Here is an 18,608-nt window from a genome sequence, read left to right on the forward strand (position 1 = left end):
CTTGCCACCCTGGGCCTATTGGATAAGGAACTCTGGGCTGGGGCCTAGCCATCTGTGTTTTAATAAGCCTTCCAGGGCATTCTGATCTACATAGAAGTTTGAGAAACAGATTGCTGGGTAAACCAGAAAAGGGAGAGAGACAGCAAGATCCCAAATAATGCTCTAATGCAATCTTTGTCTGAACAATGTCAAACTGTATTTTTAAAAAGTCCAGCTGAATCAAAATGACTCTACATTAGATTTTAGCTGAAAGCACATAAACACAGCACATTATTCACTATTTACTTTTGGGGTGCTGTGGGCCAGTAGTGCCACTTTATTCTTACATGAATCTTATCCATTATGCATTATCTATAATTCCAGTTCCATTTTCTTAAAGGAAATTTAAGAAACCACTGCAAAGGAGAGAAGAGAATTATTATTCTGGATTTGTACAGTATTTTCCCAGCCCTTTCCAGCTTCATGGCAATATTTTTAGTAATTCTCCTTTAAACACTTTCTAACCATTCCCTTACTATTTATAGACTTGGTTTCTACATTCACAGTGCTACATTTTAGATAAGGAAACACAAGAGCTTAAATATACCCTTTATTTTTGTCAAGTGGAACTGTCATAGTAAGTAAACCAAATGTCACTGTCTTGTTTATTTTTAAAGATCCCTTTTGGTGGTTTTAAATAACATGAGCTTGCTTACAGCAAGCATTCATACACCTGCTAATACTTAAAACTGACAAAAATTAGGAATAGAGCCTGTTTCTAGCCTCCTAAATAGAATCTTCTCAGAGGAATAGAGGATGCTAGACTGTGGAGTATGTATCAGCACTGTTTTCTATCCCTGATGCACAATCTCACTTTACTTTTTGTTGGTCACATGGTGATGGCCTCATCTCACAACATGCAAGACAACTCTAGTAGAGCTGTTTGATTATTCTCACTTGACAGCAGCAAAAGCTGAGGCCCAGAGACATTAAGATCATACAGCAAGTAAAGGACAGAGCAAAGACTCCAAACTCTTTTTTTAGAGAGAGAGAATTTTTTAATATTTATTTTTCAGTTATCAGCAGACACAACATCTTTGTTTGTATGTGGTGCTGAGGATCGAACCTGGGCCGCACGCATGCCTAGGTGAGCGCACTACCACTTGAGCCACATCTCCAGCCCCCTCCAAACTGTTTTCCACACCCACATTGAGGGTGGGGGGGGACTGGAGATTGAACTCAGGCACTCAACCACTAAGCCACATCCCCAGCCCTATTTTGTATTTTATGTAGAGACAGGGTTTTACTGAGTTGCTTAGCACCTCACCATTGCTGAGGTTGGCTTTGAACTCTCCATCCTCCTGCCTCAGCCTCCCAAGCTGCTGGGAGGTGTGTGCCACTGTGCCCAGCCAAGACACACATTCTTAATCACCACGCAAGCAGCCTCAAGCCTATGAACAATTCCCATAGTCATTGCAAAGGTGAGACAGGAAATAGATTGTGTTGCTTTCACTAGGGTGCAATAACCATATTGGTGACTCAATAAGGAATATTAATAGCTATATACTCAAAAATTCTTATGTGAATTTGCCCCCCTCTCATTATTACAATGTGTTCTTTCAACTGGAATTCTACTAATTCCATCATTTCATTTACAGACTGCCCTCCAAAAGACTGATTTCCTGAAGGTAGGGGATGTACCTTCTGTAATATTGTACTCTCAATAAGATGCAAAGTGTGGACATACACATTCATGAATGTTAACAACTGAATTCATAGGATTGGATGTTAAAATGCAATCCCGGTTTGAACTCCCATCTACTAATACTTTCCCTGATGTATAGTAACGTATTCTAATTCTAAATAGTATTTTTTCATGAGACTTAGTTTAAAACCCCAGAGATGATCCAAAATGAATTTCAAGTTATATGTGAAAACTCCTTTCAGAGCAGATAAGTCCTGTTCCCAGACACAATCAAGTATAATCCAGACACACAGCAGCTCTGAGTACCCAGTAGGCTATACAGTCTTTTCTTGAAGTGGTAAAAGGGTATATTAAACTGTTGATCTTGGGTCGGAGTTGTGGCTCAGCAGTAGAGCACTCGCCTAGCACATGTGAGACCCCGGGTTTGATCCTCAGCACCACATTAAAATAAAGGTATTGTGTCCAACTACAACTAAAAAATAAATATTAAAAAAACTGTCGACATTGTCATCAAATTTGCTTGACAGTTTACTTTCAAGATTGTCTGTTTCAAAAAAGACTAAAGCCCAGTAACAGGGCTGAAACCTTTTGCATATGGCTTAATTTTCAGTTTCTAGTTACAATGATTTGTTTCATGTAATGCCTAATCCTATACTCAATCAAGAGCACTCAGGACTAGGAAAAAAGCCAACAATAAGTATTTCCCTGTATAGTTTAAAAAATATGTGATTAACAGATGAGAAAATATCTGACCCAAGTAGGGAGACTATGGCATTACTTTTGTAGAGACTGCATGTCTGAAGAAAAATTAACTATAAGGTTACTCTGAAAGATTTTCAAAACCTGTTAACTATCAGCTTTATTTAAAAATGTACAAAATACTCTTGACATGTAGAACTTAAGCTTTTTGGATTTTTGAAACTCCACACAAAACTGACACACCCAAGAAATCCATACCAAATTAATAAATCACAGACTGCCAATTTCATCCACTAATTTAACACTACAGTATTCAGGATAAATTAAAGGATTTAATATTATCAACACTTTAAAAAACAGTCATTTGTAACATGCTGTTATAATTAGAACAATCAGTTTTGGGGTTACTGATACAAGGAATTTCAACACCAAGCTTAAAGCTTCTTTAAAACATAAAAATTGAGACAGTGAATTAATGCAAACATAACTACATCTGAGAAAAATACTCTTCTTGTGAATGTTAATACTCAGCTAAATATAATCACTGGCACTGTGACTTGAGCCAGACATTTAAGCCAACCAGAAGGAAGGCTTCCAATGGAGGAAGGAATGGGACTCTCAAAGTTGGGATAACTTTAAATTCCACAGACAATGAAGAGACCTGTATGGGGAAGCAGAGTTACATATCAGAACAACAGGAAAATATTTTAAAAATTGAAATATATGTTGCAAAGCATATGCATCAGCACCTCATGGTGAGTTGAAACTTCTTTAACAAGGCCCAGTCTGAAAAATGCATATAAATAAGAATTGAGAGCCAAGACACGCCTTGCCTTAGTCTTGCTGGAGTGCAAGGGTATGGCTTTGCATTTTGTTCAGGGTCTCTACTAAATTGTAGGGACTTCAGAAATAATAGTCTCTTTTTAAAAAGATATTGCTTATTTATAATAAATGATTTTAGTTAAAAGATATGACCAGGTAAAAGCTCATGAGCAGTACACTGGCTTTCAGGTTTTACCTCTCAAATATTCCTGAGAAAATGGTAAGAAAAAAGCAGCTTTCCTCACTTTCTAAAAAACTTTTTCAGAGGTTTTTCAGACTTTTCTAGATGAAATACATAGGCAATATTGCAGCTAACGGACAAACTGAGGTACTGCTTCCCACTTAAACCAAACGGGAAGAAAACTTAGAACTATTTGCTATAAACCACAAGGCAAAATGCAGCTCAAAACTGAATGGAGCAGGGGCCCTTTGCTAAGTGGCGGATGAAGTGTATGACCCACTTGAAGTTCCTATTACATCATGAGTGCAGTTCAGTTTGGGGAAAATAGTTTAATGTATCTCTCAGAAAAAAAAATAGTTTATACTTTGCATCACAAACAAAACAATGGTTATGATGTCCAGCGCCACCAAGCAACTTTCATTCTGTCCCATACTGCTGAAAGTGAATCCAAGGCAGGACGGACGTCCAAGATGGTGAACTGGTAGTCCTTGTTGACTTCACCACCATCGTAATAATCTATCACATATCTAACTTCTGTGCCACAGCGGTTGATGATCCAATCGTGCCTGTCAAAAGGCAGCTCATACCTGGAATGAAAGCATGATAGTGGGTATAAATCACTGGCTGGGCATTTGGTGCTGGTTTAGCGGTGAGAGTGGCTGAGAAGCAGCACTTGCCTGCTCTCAAAAGCAAACACCTGACTGGGAGGGTGAGGCTCAGAGACTAAGGGAACATGGCACTGAATGACTGATGAGTCCAGGTCACATGACTGCTCATTCTCTTACAAAGGAAAAAGATCCACAGGAAAGAAACCTGGGCCATTTAACTATTTACTAGGAGAGAAGTTAGGAACACTAAGCAGATGTACCCAAAGATTATAGGAGGAGTAAAAGATGGATGCAAGAATACAGAAGAGAAATCAATTGGATCCTCAGATAATTAAATAGTAAGCTAGCCACTACACCTTAACACATCTGCCCATCAAGGAGCAAACCTCAAGGAGAGAAGGAAATCTATAGCTGAATACTAAATGAGTTTTAGAAGATGGCACTACAGTTCTTAGATTCTTTGGTGCCAAGAAAAAGTTGACCCTGATCTGAGGTATACAAAATAACATTTTGGCACTGACACTCACCCCATCCAGGAACGAATTCTTGCTCTTGGTGAATATTGTTTTGCTTTCCCTCCAAATCGGATCAAAGATGGACCACAAGGGCACTCCCTGGAAAATGCCAAGAGAAAAACCTATTAAAATACTTTCTTTCCTTTGACAAGGATATGTTCCAGTTTTTCAATAATATACATATTCCTGTATGCATTTCACATAATATTGCATTGATATAGCAGCATCTAAAGCAATTCAAATAAAATGTCCCTATTTATTGAAAATATTCCTCTTTCCTTCTGGATTGGGTGCCTTTTACTTTCCCCTCCTCCCTCCAGACTGGGACATTTGTTTGTACTGAGGGGGAATGGGGACAGGAAAGACAATGGAATGAGATGGACATCATTACCCTAGGTACATGTATGAAGATGTGAATGGTGTGACTCTACTTTGTATACAACCAGAGAAATGAAAAATTCTGTTCCATTTGTGTATTATTAACTGAAATGCATTCTGCTGTCATGTATAACAAATTGGAACAAATAAATAAATTAATTAAAAATATATATTTTCCCTGAATACAAAAAAATTGAATAAGAAACCCATAAAATAAATCAATAAGTGAATTTTAGCTAAGAAACAGATGGAAAGGGCATTGCCAGGGCCCTTCCATTTGGGGCAGGGAGTTAGGCATATCCTCAGAAAAAAAAAGGATTAAGTATTGTGTATCTTGCTTCTCTTTTGCATAGGGTAGCTGGGTTTGTTTCAGACAAACATAAGAAAATTCTATATATAGTTGGCTCTCTGTATCCATGGGCTCCACACCTGCAGATTCAACTAAGTGCAGATTAAAAATATTTGAAAAAATAACTGCATCTGTATTGAATGTGTAGACATTTTTCTTAAGATGATTCCCTCAGCAATACAATATAACAACTATTTACATATCATTCACACTGCATTAGCTATTGTAAGTCATCTAGAGATGATTTAAAGAATCCATGTGAGTGTACATAGGTTATATGCAAAAACTACACCATTTTATATAAGAGATTGGAGCATCCAATGGTTTAGGTATCACTAGGGAGTGCTGGAACCAATCCTCTGTGGACACTGTGGGATAACAGCCATTATGGAGAAAGAAAATGATGAACAAATCCCTAGGAAATAGTAGTAATTGGTGTTGGAACCACTCCTTAAATAAATAACTACACATAAACTGAGGGGTGACAAGGTTCTAGCTATAGAATCTGCTTACTCTGCCCACAAACCCTGGTTGAGGATTCAGCCTTCTGTTGGCACTGGGGTGCAGCAGTACTCACAGACCTGCCCTTTACAGAAGGCATGGTCCACCTGTACAATAGATACACAGCTGCTTCACCAGTGAATCAGGGAAGGCAGTCAAGACATGAGGCCCCCTAACTTGTTAGTTAGCTGCTTTCCCTGACGAGACAGGCTTCCATCTTGATGTGTCTCTCTAAGTGCAAAGGAAAAAAGCATTCAAAGCATAAGAAGCCTTATTTGAGGACCATAAGTTACTGAGTTTTCCTTTCAGGACCTACTCCTTAGTTTCTCTGCCTAAGAGGGTCACAAACTTGATCCAGGAAAACTCTCCTGGAGACCTTGACATGGGTTTTTAAAGGCTTACCTAATTTTGCCAAAACTCTCTAAAACAACTGGAGAGGGAGCTGAAGCTGATGAACTAAAATTCCCTCTGCTCTCTTGCCTCTGCCCCATGTAATCACTATAAGTAAAGAGCAGGCAGTTTTAATTATAGCACACTTTCAACCAAGGTCACTGCAGACACTTGTGGCTTCCCTCATTAGCAAGCTGGGAGTGTGACTCCTTCAGGCTATGGATTACTGACAGGCAACGTGGTTGCTGCACTGTTTCCCCCTCACATGCACTCATCACAGGCCTTGCGCTTGGCCAGTGACACCCAGGAAGTGTTACTAATGAACTGCAGAGGGAAAATATTAAAAACAAACTTTGGATAGGGTGGAGGGGAGGGGGCATGAAGGTAGGAAAGACAATGGAATGAGATGGATACCATTACCCTAGGTACATGTATGAAGACATGAATGGTGTGACTCTACTTTGTGTACAACCAGAAAAATGAAAAATTCTGTTCCATTTGTGTACTATTAACTGAAATGCATTCTTCTGTCATGTATAACAAATTGGAACAAATAAATAAATTAATTTAAAAATATATTTTCTCTGGATTAAAAAAAACCAAACTGAATTAAAAAACCCATAAAATAAATCAATAAGTAAATTTTAGCTAAGAAACAAATTAATGACATTTTGTGAGGAATCTGAAATGCAAACCACAGATTATGAAATGATCTGTTTCTTGGGCTGAGGTGGGGCCTAGCATGCAGCGTTGTAACAAACTTTCCAGAAGGTGCTGAGAACCTCTGGTCTCTACAGACACAGGTCCTATCACCAAAGCATATACATTTACCAAATCTCCCTGAGAAAAGGGGCCCCATAATAAGACATCTCTTAGAGTTATTCCTAATGGGGATTCAATAGATGGTGCTGAGGAAACAAAAGCATCTTTCCATCTGGCTTAGGACACAGAGCATTTTAGTACCTCTCTTCTTATGTGTTCTGCTTTCAATGGACTGTGGAACTCCTCTCACTGAGAGGTGGGGGTCTCTGTTCCCTCCCCTTGAACTTGGGCAGGCTTGTATCACTATGGGACTTCTGAGGCTAGGTCAGAAAAGAAGACACAGCTTTGCTTGGTGCTTTTTGGAATCCTAGCTCCTGGATCCTGGCAACCATGATGTGAGGAAGCCAAAACAGTCACATTTAGAAGCCATAAGCAGGTTGGTCTGAAAGATGGCCAGCACCACCTGCTGGACAAGTAAATGGTGACACCTTCAGAGGTCTCCAGTCCATGGATACGCAACCATCCCTGACTTGGGAGTTGAGGCCCCAGACATCAGGGAGTAGAGAGGAGCTATCTTTGTCTTTTCTGCATTCTGGACCCACCAAGTCCACAAGCCTAATAAAATGGTTGCTGTTTTTCACATGAATATGGAGGGGTAATCTGTCCCACAAAATGTCACAGGACAGTTTTATAAGTATTTTATTTAAGTATCAAATTATTTTAATGCTAAAACTATAGAAGTTGATACAAAATATAAACGACACTGGAAATACTTTTTAAGATCTCAATCATACTTACGCAGCATGAAGAGCTTCCCACTTCAAAATCTCCTTCCAGGCCTGTTCATTGTTCTGATTGTGAATTTTAATGATATTATACATATCTTTCTGACTAATATCCTCATCCTTCCACCTCCACCTATGAAAGCACATTTGGTAAAATGTGACAAACTTTACTGATAATGACAAAAAGTTAATCCAAATATTCATAAAGTGATTTACAAAATTACAAAAAAACTAAGAATGCTCATTTTCTATGAATTCAATGAAATCTAAGACTCATTTTAAAGATTTACTTATGATCATGGAATAATGCCATAAATCAAAAGCTACCACACAAACATTAAAATTGAAGATTAATAATGAAGTTACTCTCATTTCACTGAGTTTCAAAAGCCAGACTTATGGAAACATCTATTTTTAAAGATGGTTCTTTTAAAGATGGTTTCTTCAGTTAGTAACAATGATTAATGAAGCTCCAACTTTTAAAAAGTATTCTCTACATTAGCATTTCTTTCCTTTAAAAGAAAAAAGATATTACTGGCTATGATGGTCAATTTTATGTGCGATTTGATGGGGTCATGGAGCAGTGTGGCCAAACATTATTCTGAGCATGTCAGTACGGGGTATCTGAATGAGATCAACATTTCAATCAGCAGAATGAGTAAAGGAGACTGTCGTGCTCCACATGGGTGGGCCATATCCAATCAGTTTCAGGCCTAAATGTAAGAAAAGGGCTGATCTTCCCATAAGCAGAAGCTTGAACTGAAACATAGTCTTTTCCTGTTTTTCAGACTCACACTAAAATGTCAGCTCTTCCTGGGTTTCAAGCCTTCATACTTGGACTAGCACTATATTTTCCTGTTTTTCAGACTCACACTAAAATGTCAGCTCTTCCTGGGTTTCAAGCCTTCAGACTCGGACTAGCACTATACCATTGGCTCTATTCGGTAGCTAGTTTGTCAGCTGTAGATCTTGGGATTTGTCAGCTTCCATAATCATGTTAGTCAATTCCTGAAAATAAATCTTGCCCTGCTCTCCCAATCCTGTTGATTCTGTTTCTCTGGAGAAGCTGACCTCAAAATTTGCCTTGAACTTATATTCTGACAAGTCTAAAAATTCTGTTGATTATAAGCTAATTAACTCATTAAAAACCTGCTGTATTTTTTGAGGTAAAAAAACTAACATTCAATTCTTAGATGAATTTAACAACCAAATTTATATTTTAAACAATATGCTCATTCACTTACCCTTTCCTTAACATTGCATTCCAGAACATCTGTTCGGAAGGATAAACCCACTTTTTCTCTGAATCTGCTCGTGGAATGGATGACTCCTCTCTGACGGTAGACAATGCAAAGGGCTGATCTGGAGCTGGTGTTTGATTAGGTGGTGGCATCTAAATAAAGTAAGTAGATTTGCTTAATAAATGCTAGAAATATGACATAAAGTAGAATATATGAATATAATTAAGTACCTACTGGAAAGCAATGGATCACACACAAAGCACAGATTCCCCACTAACCCACTGACATCAAAACTTCAAGCCTCTTAGACATTTGGATTGTTCTGAAACTTCAGAATACTGAAGCTTATTTCCTCCATGATTAAATTCTCATAAATGGTAAATAGATACTGTGGTTAAATTTTGCTCTTTTTCTCTTTTGAACAAATTTAGAAGCGATGTCACCAAGGACACAGAAGTAAAAACTAATATAAACTGCAAGCATTTCTAAAATTCTTATTATAATCTCAGCAGCTCAAGAGGCTGAGCCAGGAGGAACACAAGTTCAAAGTCAGCGTCAGCAACTTAGAGAAGCCTTGTCTCAAAAATTAAAAAAAGAAAGGGGCTAGGAATGTGGCTCAGTGTTTAAGTGCCCATAGTTTCAGCCCCTGGTTAAAAAAAAACAAAAAACTTTTTTGACAGGTTATTCAAAAATGACTATTAACTCTTTTGAACTTTTGAAGAAAATCTCACAGACTATATACATAATGCAACTTTCTTTTTAAACATTCATACATGCACAATTCTGCTTATACTTTCAGACTTTGGGCTGAACACAATATAAATGAATATTTGCATTGCAATAATGCCAGACGGAAGGTGTGGCACAATCCCTTCTCCCATTCAGGGGTCATCAGTCAGTACTATTATGTTAATTAACAGCTAACTTAGGTCAGGGTCTTGCACCTTCAGCACTGTTGACTTTAGGGGCTGATTTTTGGTTAAGGGGTTCTGTAACACTGAGTACTGTAGGTTATTTAGCATTATCCTCAGCTTCTACCCAGTTGTAACACTCCTGCCCAGTTGTGATGATGAAAACTGTCTCCAGACATAAGTCAACTGTCCCCTGGCAAGCACCCCAAGTTGAAAACTGGTTAGAACTTCTTTTTGTATTAGAAGTGTGAAGGATTTTCTCTAACAGATACACATGAATAATTGAATGATACTGGCCAAAGTATATGATTATATTATGTGCATCTATAAATATGTAACAATGAATCCTGCCATTATGTGTAATTAGTAGTGCACCAGTTTAAAAAATATGGAAAAAAATAAAACTCTCAGCCATAACATGGCCCCTACTTTGAATTACAATAGAAGGAGAGCTTTGTATGGTAAGCTCTGCAATGACTGCCTGTACTGTCACCACTAGCATTTTTAAGGACATAAGTCTGAGGCAGATGGGCTTCAGTTTGGCTTTGCCACTTCTTAGCTGAATGGCATGGGGCAAGCAGCTCACTCTCACTCCCAGTATCTTCAGTTCTAAAACAAGGACAAGAAACACTGACCACATGAGGCTATTATGAGGATAAAAGAAAAAGTGTATGGTACTTTGCTTGAATGCCTCAAAAATGACCACAAGAAAATCTAGCTGTTATTAGTATCCTCGATACATATAATGATCCCTTGGGACAAGAGTATAGATATCTAAGATTCTAAAAGGGTCATGTTCTGAACCACTAGGCTATTAGAGATGATCTGGACCAGTGGTCTACTGGGGTACTCTTTGCAATGTCTAGAGATATTTTTGATAGTCACAACTAAGTGGAGAGAGTTCTCCTGGCATCTAGTGGGTAGAAGCCAAGAATAATGCTACACATCCTACAGTGCACAGGGTAACTCCCACAGGAAGGAATCACTAAGCCCCAAGTGTCAACAGTACCAAGGGTAAGAAACCCTTATCTCATCCAACTTCTTCAACACAGCCATTTCCTTATAGTTTGGCAGGGTCCTTACTGAGGTTTGACCACAACCCCTTCCCTGTTCTTGAACCTGAAGTCTAGGATACTAATCCCTCCCAAGTAACCCTGGGCTTTTCTCCAAATGAGTATACTGAGCTGTAATTGCCTCTTTTTCTCATCTGGAATTTACTATAATGTGAATAAGTTGAGAGCACAAGCTGTGTCCTATGCATCTTTGTAACTAACCTAGGAGAGTCCTCAGCACACTGGAGGTACTCAATCTATTAAATAAATGTTTCCAGCAGACAGGCCACTTACTGCTTCATCTACAAGTCCATTCTGTGTGTAGGTTGGTTCCATTGCTACCAAGTTGCTTTCTACGTGGCCTCTTATAGTAGATGTTATAGTTGACACAACCCATTGATCCTTAGGCACACCACTAAGATTGTCTTCCACATAGGCCTTCAAATAAACTATTTCTGTCAAGAGCCAGATAGCCAATATTTTTGGTTTTGTGTGCCACATCACACTACTCAACTCTGCTGCTGCTTTCTCTTCTGTGTAAAAGCAGTGACAGACAATACATAAATGAATGAGTATGGCTGTATGCCAACAAACCTTTATTTTCAAAAGCAGGTGGAGGGCCAGGTACAGCTCATGGACCACAGTTTCTCAGTTCCTGATGTGGACACTGCTATTGTATCTCTCTTTTTGAGGACTATTTCTAGTTCCTTCAAATGTTCCTGGTTCACTAAAATTTCTAAACATTTTAAATTTAGACAGCCATCCTGTGGCTCTCTAAAGTATAAGCCCAAGTTTGTCTGTCTCTCCACTAAAATGTGATTCCAAATGAGACTACAATCCCTTATGTTGTATGGCTATCATAAAACATAAAGAAGCCACAGGTACCTCATCCCTTTTTGAGAAAAAGGAAAAAGAAGGTTTATTGCTTTTCTAGCAAAGGAGAAACACAGGGGACTCCTGTTCCAAAGGCTGTCATTCTGCCCATCATGGGTAACGGGGTTTTTAAAAAGGTAATTTAGAGAAAATGAGACTAGGGAGGAGAGATGTATAAGGAGAAGATCAGGGAGGAGAAGGTTAGGGAAAAGAAGATCAGGGAGGAGAAAATCAGGAAGGAGAAAGTTAGGGAAAAGAAGATCAGGGAGAAGAAGGTTGGTAAAAGAAAGAAAACATGTAAGTTTCAGAGTCACAAGGGAAATAGTCAAAACATCAAGTGAACCCCTGTTACAATTATATAATAGCAGACTATAATAATAATGTAGGTTACATAATAATAACAGAAAATAAAGTCCACGAGGGCAACAACATAGCCTATCTTGTGCACACTGCTCACTCCCAGGGCTTAGAACAAAACAGATAATAGAGCTTTATGGAAATTATGAATATCCTCATCCTCATTTCTTGATGGCATTAAATTTGCTGGCAGTCAGATGACACTGTACTATCCTAGCAATTAACATGTGGCTGGCTCCTAATAGTGCCTGCAGAAGCACCCCAATCTTGTAAGATGCCTACAAGGTTCTGGTCAACCTAAACACCTTACTACCTCCAGCTATGTTCTTTAAGGAAGTTCTTGCTACCATCTAATAACTCTTTCACATGAGAAAATACTCATTTGGTATGGCTTATTCCTAGTAAAGCTACCCTGGGTCTTTGTAATCACTGGCTCTCTGAAACTATATTTAGTATCCCATTCTAGACTTTTCACTGTAGATGCAAACCAAACTTTAGTTTTCAAATGTCAGAAGAATCTATCCTAGCAGTCTACAGATTGTCTTAGGAGTCTGTAAAAGCATTTCTGCATAAAATATTCCAGGAAGAAGGAAACAGTATATATTACCAGATTTGAAGGATCCAGGTTCTCCTTATTCTTAGCAGCAACGCCTGTAACAGGACACTCCACATACTCATATGCACGATCTTGGTGGGCAGGCACAGAGTATGCTTTGCTCTCACAAGTTGGACCAGAGGGTTCTGCATTCATTGGACAGCCTGAAATAATCAAGTATAAAAACTGTCAACACAGCAAAAGAAAAGCATAACATCTGGGTCTCTCAAGTGGGGCCTTAAGAAGTTGAAGTTCTGACAACCATAGGAAAAAGTGTTTCTTTTGTTTAAAGCTGCCACGAACTAAGTAAGCTATCTAATGTTCTAAAATCTGTAGATGAGGAGAAGGTTCTATAAATTTACTGTACTTCTGAAAAAAAATCCCCATTCTATGACTAAATTATGCTCCCATAAAAAAAATAAATGAAAATATCTCAGCAGATGTAATAGTATGTATTGCTCATGCCATAGTGTTTGCAATAGGTTAGAAAGTTCCTGCTTGGAACAGCACCTGGGAGCTGTAAAAGGAACCTAAGTAGGGGCTGGGCCACATTTCACCGAGTCTCCTTAACTTCCAGCCATTAGTTCCAGATAAGCCCAGCCCCAGCCAGGATGCCACTGCAGTCCAATCATCTGTTACTGATGTACTCTTGCAAGTACTGGAGCAGAAGAAAATAAGCAGAGATTTCACAAAGGCTGCTGAAGAAAAATCTCCATGCCACTCTGATTGTATTTTATTTCAAGACTAAAACAAGGCACAGATAACTACTAGGTAGCCAAGGTGCTGTTCCTTGTCAGCAGACAGCAAGAAAAGGGAGACATTAAAGAAAACAACCCACAACCCATCTAGGACCCAGGTGCTTCTTAAGGGGAAGGTGTGAGCCTAATGACTAAGCACTAGGAAGGGCAAACAATGTATCTGGATCCTGATTCAGTCAGGTGTGGGGACTGAGAAGTTGGTCTAAGAGTTCACAGCAGGCAGGCTCCTGGAGAACTGCAGCCTGGGACAACAGCTGTTATGTAATAGAATCCTTGACTCAGGCAGCAGCAGGAAGAATGGAATACACTAAATGCTGGTGATACACAGAGAAAAGATGAGTTTCCTTTCACTTCCTTCCTTGGGCCTCTCCTCCCAGGCCCTCATTTCCTAATACCCATCAGTTGCCTAATTTAGAGGTGAAAGCAAACTTGTTATATCTTCCCTCTCTACCATTCAAAGCATCAATCCTTTCCAGGGCACGGATTCCCACTCATGTTAATTTACATTATATAATTAGAAGCCCTTTTGATCTACAAATACATTCTTTACTATAAATCAGACTGGCTCTAGGATAAATAACAAATGAAATGAAACCAGAAAGAAGACTCTGATCTCCCTGGGGATGGACACTCAGAGCAGAAGCACAGCTGCTTCATCTGATCTGTCTCAATTCGTGGAAGAAGCAATACTACAAGAGCACTGGATCTGTCCTTGTCCAAGGTCACAGAGTTTTCAACAGCTTTGTCACTTATATCCTGTGTGACTTGGAGTGCATTGGTTATTTATTCTGAGCCTTAGTCTCCTTGGCTGTAAAACAGAAAACCCATCACACAGGATTATGAATATGAGATACAGGATCTTCATCAGACAAAGGATCTTCACCTCTTATTCACTACTACTCTCAGTGCAGGAAGAAATAAAAAAAAAAGTGCTTGGCACAGAATGGGCAGTGACCTGTAAAAGTGGGCTGGCTCACCCAGAAAATAAACGACTACCTCTGCAAGAATTAGCATTCAGTAAACATGCCACATTGCCTCTCTCATCATGACTTACTAATTCAAACCAAACTTTAATATGAAAAATTAAAAGCCAACATACACTGACTAAAAGTCAAAGAAATCTTTTTATTTTCAGCTTTGCCCTGAAAGAATAGACCACAAGTCCATTTGGAGATGGCTTATTTTACAGGATATTGTAGCATATATGGGAGTAAAGTTTATTTATTAAGACAGAGATGGGCTGGGGCTGTGGCTCAGTGGCAGCACACTTGCCTGGCATGTGTAAGGCACTGGGTTGGATTCTCAGCACCACATATAAATAAATAAATAAAATAAAGGTTTATCAACAACTTAAACAAAAACAAAAAGACAGATAGATGTGGTCCAAGGTTTTCCATGCAACCTTTGTATTCTTGATATCTGGGCTGGATGATTGTTTGTTGTGGGGGGCATCCTGTGCATTACAGGATGTTTAACAGTGTTCCTGATCTCCACCCACTCAATGCCAGGAGTACTCTGTACTCTCAGTTGTGATAAAAATGTCTCCCAGCATGGGCAAATGTCTCCTGAGAAGCACTGATGGAAGCACAGGAAAACTTTGGGGAGTCAGGGAATGATTTATGGAGCAATCACTATGCTCTCCTATTAATTAATCATCATGATAACCCTCTGAGATAATATTATAGTCTCATGTTACAGATAATAGACTTAGAGAAGTAACCTATCTATAATCACAAAATTTGTAAGCAGCTCCAGGGTGCCTCACTCCCAGGCCTACAAGCCTCCCTAGCAAACTACACCACCTCTTCCTTTAGAACGTTTTCAGAAATATCTTGTTTTACTTTTCTACACAAAGGGTCAATTACCTTTCATTTTCCCTTCATGCATTGGGCATCCTGAAGGCGGTGATGCTGTCTGATGATCTGAAGCATTTGAGGTCTGAACTGGAACAGCAGGGGTAGAGGCTGACAAACCCATGGTTGGAATCAGTGTTGACTCCAAACAATTTTAAATTTCCAGCTGTCAAAGCAAAGAGACATATCAATGCTGATGCATAGAATGCAGCTATTCCCTTGTTCCTCTTAATCTAGTCAATGCTTTTTGTCCCATCATGGGAACACACTAGGCTTTAATATATTGCCGCCTTTGAGAAACAGTATGAAACCTGCCCTCCGGGGGCACGTTTCTAAGCGAGTGGGGATTAAGCGATTGAGGTGAAGTGGTCTCTGAGAAACCACATCATACACGTGGTGGGCAGGCCAAACCACCTCACAGAGGTGGTGTGCAGCCCGGGGGTCTTCCTGGGGGAGGGTAGGCACATTGAAATCAGAATTGATCCCCAGTCCCCCTGGCCTTAGCGAAGAGCACAGATAAGGAAATTCGAGGAAGAAAGGGAAAAGGGGACAGAGGAGTCAGGGTGCTGCCACTCTTCCCGTACCATCCCCACAGTCCCACCTGCTCCAGGGCATGGTCCCTAGGCCCCACCGGCCGTGGCCAGCACGACCTTCCGCACCTGATTTCTCCCCCAGCTGCTGCCCCTGCCTCTAACCTCCAACCCAAACCCAGAGGACCACGACCTGCTACCGTCCCCGCCTTCCTCTCACTGGGTCACCGCTGTCGCCCCGGTCACGGCCGGCGCTCTCAGGCGCCGCTCCTTCCTTTTCTGAAGGCGGGACTTCCGGGTGCGCGGGCGTAAACTGCCGGCTAAGAAAGGGCTTCTGTCAATCACAGAGAGGGTCCCGCCTCCTCGGAGCTTTGACCTATAATCGCGAGGCCGTCCCTGCTGGGTGCCTTTTTCAACTTCACAGAGGTGGCAGGGGCTTTTATCGTCTAGAGGTTCCCGTAGAGAGAATTCGGCTCCACGTAATTTGAGCGGCTGAGGGAGTGTTTGGGAGGAGTTTTAAATTTTATCCGTTTTCTTTAATCCTGTCAAGTTTTAAAATTTTAAAATCTTAATTGACATATAGTTGTACTCGTTTATGGGGTACAGTACTATAGTTCTATACATGTAGACAATTTAGAGTGATCAAATCATAGTAATGTTTCAAGAAGCATCAGTAGGGCCGGTCACAAGGACACATGCCTGTAATCCCGGTGAGTCCAGAAGCTGAGGCATGAGGATCACAAGTTCAAGGCCAGCCTGGGCAATCTGGCCAGATGCTGTCTGAAAATAAAAAAACAAAACAGGTCTGGGGGTGTGGCTCGGTGGCAGGGCTCACCTTGGTTCAATCCCCAGTACTGGGAAAAAAATACTATCATTTGGTATCCAGAACTGTGGATAATTCTGGAGAGGACAAGTGAACAAGACAGGGTTCTGCCTCTGTGAGGATGCCTTAGGCCTGAGCCTAAGCAACCCCATTTTAAAAACTCCAGTTTGAAACCTGCAGTCTCACCAGGCACACCCACAGAGCTCTCCAGTATGGAGAGTTACTTCCCCTCACCCTGATAAACAGTGAAGCCCCTGGCAGGCTGTCCTCGCCTGATAAGAGGGAAAGACAAGAAGATCAAGGTGCAGACCACCAGACCAGATGTTTCTGACCCCAGGGTAAATGATGTCACTGAGAAACCCAGTGGTAGCTGATAAGGATTGAAACGGGGGTCAAAAGCCCCAAAATTTAGTATAAATAATAGAGCTAATGAACAGGGATTCAGCGGCCAAAACAAGAATGCTGGAGAGCCTGATGAGGATCTGGACTGACATCCCATCACTTGTCATTGTTCCTGATCCTCTGTGTGATTCTCACCGCTCTCAAACTCTACTGCCTCATGTGGACCTTGGTGAGAGCTGCAACTTCTCCTATGACCCTCTTCTCAACCAGTCATCCCTGCTTTGGTTCCTGACCTGGTCACTGCAGTCTGAGTGAGTATGCATCTGCTGGACATAAAACCTAAGGCTTAAGACTTTTGAACTTAGCATGCAGAGGGAAAGTCTGTCATTAGCCTGTCATGATTAAGTGTGTTTTGCAGTGCTTAGAATGAATCTAGAATTGTTTGCTGTGAATTAATTAATCTAGAATTGTTTGCTATGAATTGATTATGTCTATTGCAGTGCCTAGCATTAAGGATTGTCATTTTCTTGATTAAGAACCTATAGAGTGAAACTGTATTGAGTAATTTGAGTGAATAAAGCATTGAAAGGGGCAGAAGCGCGTGGACATTCTTTATTTCTCCCCTTGACTGCATATGTTACAATTTTGCCCCCTCGCAACAGCCTCCAAAGTCTTCTTAATGGAGTATGTGGATTTGAACAACTCTATTTTAACTTTACTCCAACAGAAATTTAGCATGTTCTTCCATCAGAAATATAGGCAACAAATTCCTGTAGTGGTAGCTATATGTGGATTTAATAGAAGTCACATGTAAATTATGTCATATGTGATTGTTCTGTCTGAAAATACCATTCATTACTTTAAAATTAAAGTGATTTGATCTTATTAAAGTGTTAATTAAGAAGCATATGTCTTCCTATATCACCAGCAGTGGTTCTGTGAAGTATGTCCAAATCTCCCCACAGGGCCCAGGCTGCTCATCCCCTTGGGTGCTAGGAGTAATGGTGGCTGACAACTCTTAGCTGAATTTTTCTTCAGGAACTGCCCTCTACCGGAAGAAAACTGCCTCACAGCAAAATTACATTCCCTCCTTGAAGACAGGCTGCATCCTATTAGTAGACTCTCTAAGAGAACTTAGCTTCAAGTGGGGCAACACAGAAGGGCCATACCAGTTTCAGAGCTGTTTAGAGGATCAGCTGGGGATTCTATTGCAACTCCATGAGCATTAATCTTCTCCCTGTGCCTATCCCCTCTTCCATCACTCTCTAGCAGCTCTTCATAAGACCACTCCATGCAAATCTTGAAATCTGAGATTGTTTAATGAATTTTATTATTTTGATATGGTAGGATCAACAGTAGATGATTGCCTTTGAAAAGATAGTTTATTATACTCCCAAATCCGAAGACAGGGAGTACATGCCGTGTCACCAGGGGTTGGGGGTATGTGGAAGCACCAGAATTTATCACAAGACCAGGGAGAGGGGGAATCTGTGGGCAAGAGCCTTCTCAGGAGAAAGGAATGGGGGAGACAGTGCAACAAGTTTAGGATTGTCTAATTTGAATAATTTCAGTTGCCCCTGGGGCAGGGCTGTCTCCAGT

General features: G+C 40.3%; 1 protein-coding gene across 5 annotated transcripts; it reads right to left on the reverse strand.

The window, feature by feature from the left end:
* Window positions 1-449: 449 nt before the first annotated feature.
* Window positions 450-16,125, reverse strand: Hccs (holocytochrome c synthase). Of its 5 annotated transcripts, none has more exons than XM_026395178.2 (7): window positions 16,038-16,125; window positions 15,327-15,480; window positions 12,716-12,867; window positions 8,919-9,067; window positions 7,688-7,807; window positions 4,522-4,608; window positions 450-3,973 (listed from the first exon to the last, which is right to left on the reverse strand). In XM_026395178.2, exons 2-7 carry the CDS (start codon window positions 15,436-15,438, stop codon window positions 3,775-3,777), a joined length of 819 nt encoding a protein of 272 aa, XP_026250963.1. In that variant the 5' UTR covers window positions 15,439-15,480; window positions 16,038-16,125; the 3' UTR covers window positions 450-3,774. The 5 variants fall into 5 exon arrangements, with proteins under 5 accessions (XP_026250963.1, XP_026250967.1, XP_026250965.1 ...); XM_026395182.2 differs by having other exon boundaries at window positions 16,065-16,116; XM_026395180.2 differs by having other exon boundaries at window positions 16,010-16,095.
* Window positions 16,126-18,608: the final 2,483 nt, after the last annotated feature.

The sequence above is a fragment of the Urocitellus parryii genome, chromosome X (genome assembly GCF_045843805.1).
Source record: "Urocitellus parryii isolate mUroPar1 chromosome X, mUroPar1.hap1, whole genome shotgun sequence".
In the NCBI taxonomy this organism is placed as follows: Eukaryota; Metazoa; Chordata; class Mammalia; order Rodentia; family Sciuridae; genus Urocitellus; species Urocitellus parryii.

Coding starts and splice junctions, on each gene's coding strand:
- Hccs (XM_026395178.2), bottom strand. CDS start 15,438: ATGGGTTTGTCAGCCTCTACCCCTGCTGTTCCAGTTCAGACCTCAAAT. Junction 4,609..7,687: donor TGGGAAGCTCTTCATGCTGC/GTAAGTATGATT, acceptor GGCATTTTCCAG/GGAGTGCCCTTGTGGTCCAT. Junction 3,974..4,521: donor AGAATTCGTTCCTGGATGGG/GTGAGTGTCAGT, acceptor CTTTCATTCCAG/GTATGAGCTGCCTTTTGACA.